Source organism: Verticillium alfalfae, genomic scaffold (assembly GCF_000150825.1).
Source record: "Verticillium alfalfae VaMs.102 supercont1.18 genomic scaffold, whole genome shotgun sequence".
Classification (NCBI taxonomy): domain Eukaryota; kingdom Fungi; phylum Ascomycota; class Sordariomycetes; order Glomerellales; family Plectosphaerellaceae; genus Verticillium; species Verticillium alfalfae.
Genome location: NW_003315021.1, coordinates 314,951 through 315,976, shown reverse-complemented (window position 1 = coordinate 315,976; position 1,026 = coordinate 314,951). Strand labels below are relative to the sequence as shown.

At 52.2% G+C, this 1,026-nt stretch overlaps 1 protein-coding gene across 1 annotated transcript in view; it reads left to right on the top strand.

The window, feature by feature from the left end:
• Positions 1–242, top strand: part of VDBG_10095 (conserved hypothetical protein) — a gene marked incomplete at both ends in the record, with an annotated part of 2,853 nt that extends 2,611 nt beyond the window's left edge. The window contains one exon of the mRNA XM_002999755.1: positions 191–242. Coding sequence (XP_002999801.1) covers positions 191–242 — 52 coding nt within the window. The remainder of the gene's footprint in view (positions 1–190) is intronic.
• Between the last annotated feature and the right edge of the window lie 784 nt (positions 243–1,026).

Sequence of the window (1,026 nt, the reverse complement as noted above, 5' to 3'; positions counted from 1 at the left end):
CCCGTCACTGCTTCGGTCACGGTCACTGTGACGGAAACGAGGGCTTGATTCATGTCATATCATGGGGCTTGTCTCTTTTAGACTTTCTGTTGCGGGTGATTGTTGCGCGTTCTGTGGACTGAGGTGAGTGGGAGATTGGAAGGTTCGCCCCTTCAACGTGACGCCAGATGGCATAGACTACGGAGTGTAGTGAATTGGTGGAGGCGGTGCAGACGTCAAAGATGCAATGTGCATATGAATGAACGATAGGAGCACGAGTGAAAGCACCAGAGCTGGGAGGGCTGGGAGGGAGAGATCCGATAGAGCAATTGACGTGTTGCTGCTTGTGGTCCGGACGTGGTCGAGTTTTGCGGTTTGTTGTCGTGTCATCGATCCAAGGCGTGCTTCCGAGCATGCGGCGATGCTGGTGAGACGACGATGGTGTTTGGGGAGATGCTTGGAGGCAGTCGTATATACCTAGTTCCATCGACTGGTGTTGTTTGGCTTTCATGATGCCGCGCCTTGCCAACTTACTGGGGGCGGGCTGTTGGCTTGGAGGACTTTGGGACTGCCGGGCTGCTACGCCTCGGCTTTACGTATATATACTCTCATTCTATACAAGGCGTGAAAAAGTGTATCGGAGCCTGGCCTCTTGCGTGTCGTCACTGTCGTGGAGATGCAGTGTGATACGTACGTCGATTTGGGAAGTATTGTCACCAACTTTGTATTGTGAGGTGAAGTTCCCTCTCGGTGCTCACGGTATGATCATGTCGTCGACAGAACGACAGAACCTTGATTCTGCAGGTTATGAAAATGCTACATGGATAAATCATTCTATTTCCTAGCCACAGGATAAAAGGCCGCACGCAATTTCGCGGCCAATGGTGCCCTGAATGACTTTGTCTCGTATTGATGACCTGCTCCCGAGGCCTCCAGTTCATCTGCGCGGAAGACCACGAGCTTCCATAGTCGCTCCTGGATTCTCTGGCCCCTACCAACACGCACCTTGGTTTTCCCACTCAATCGAGGCACTCTCCTAGTGATAGA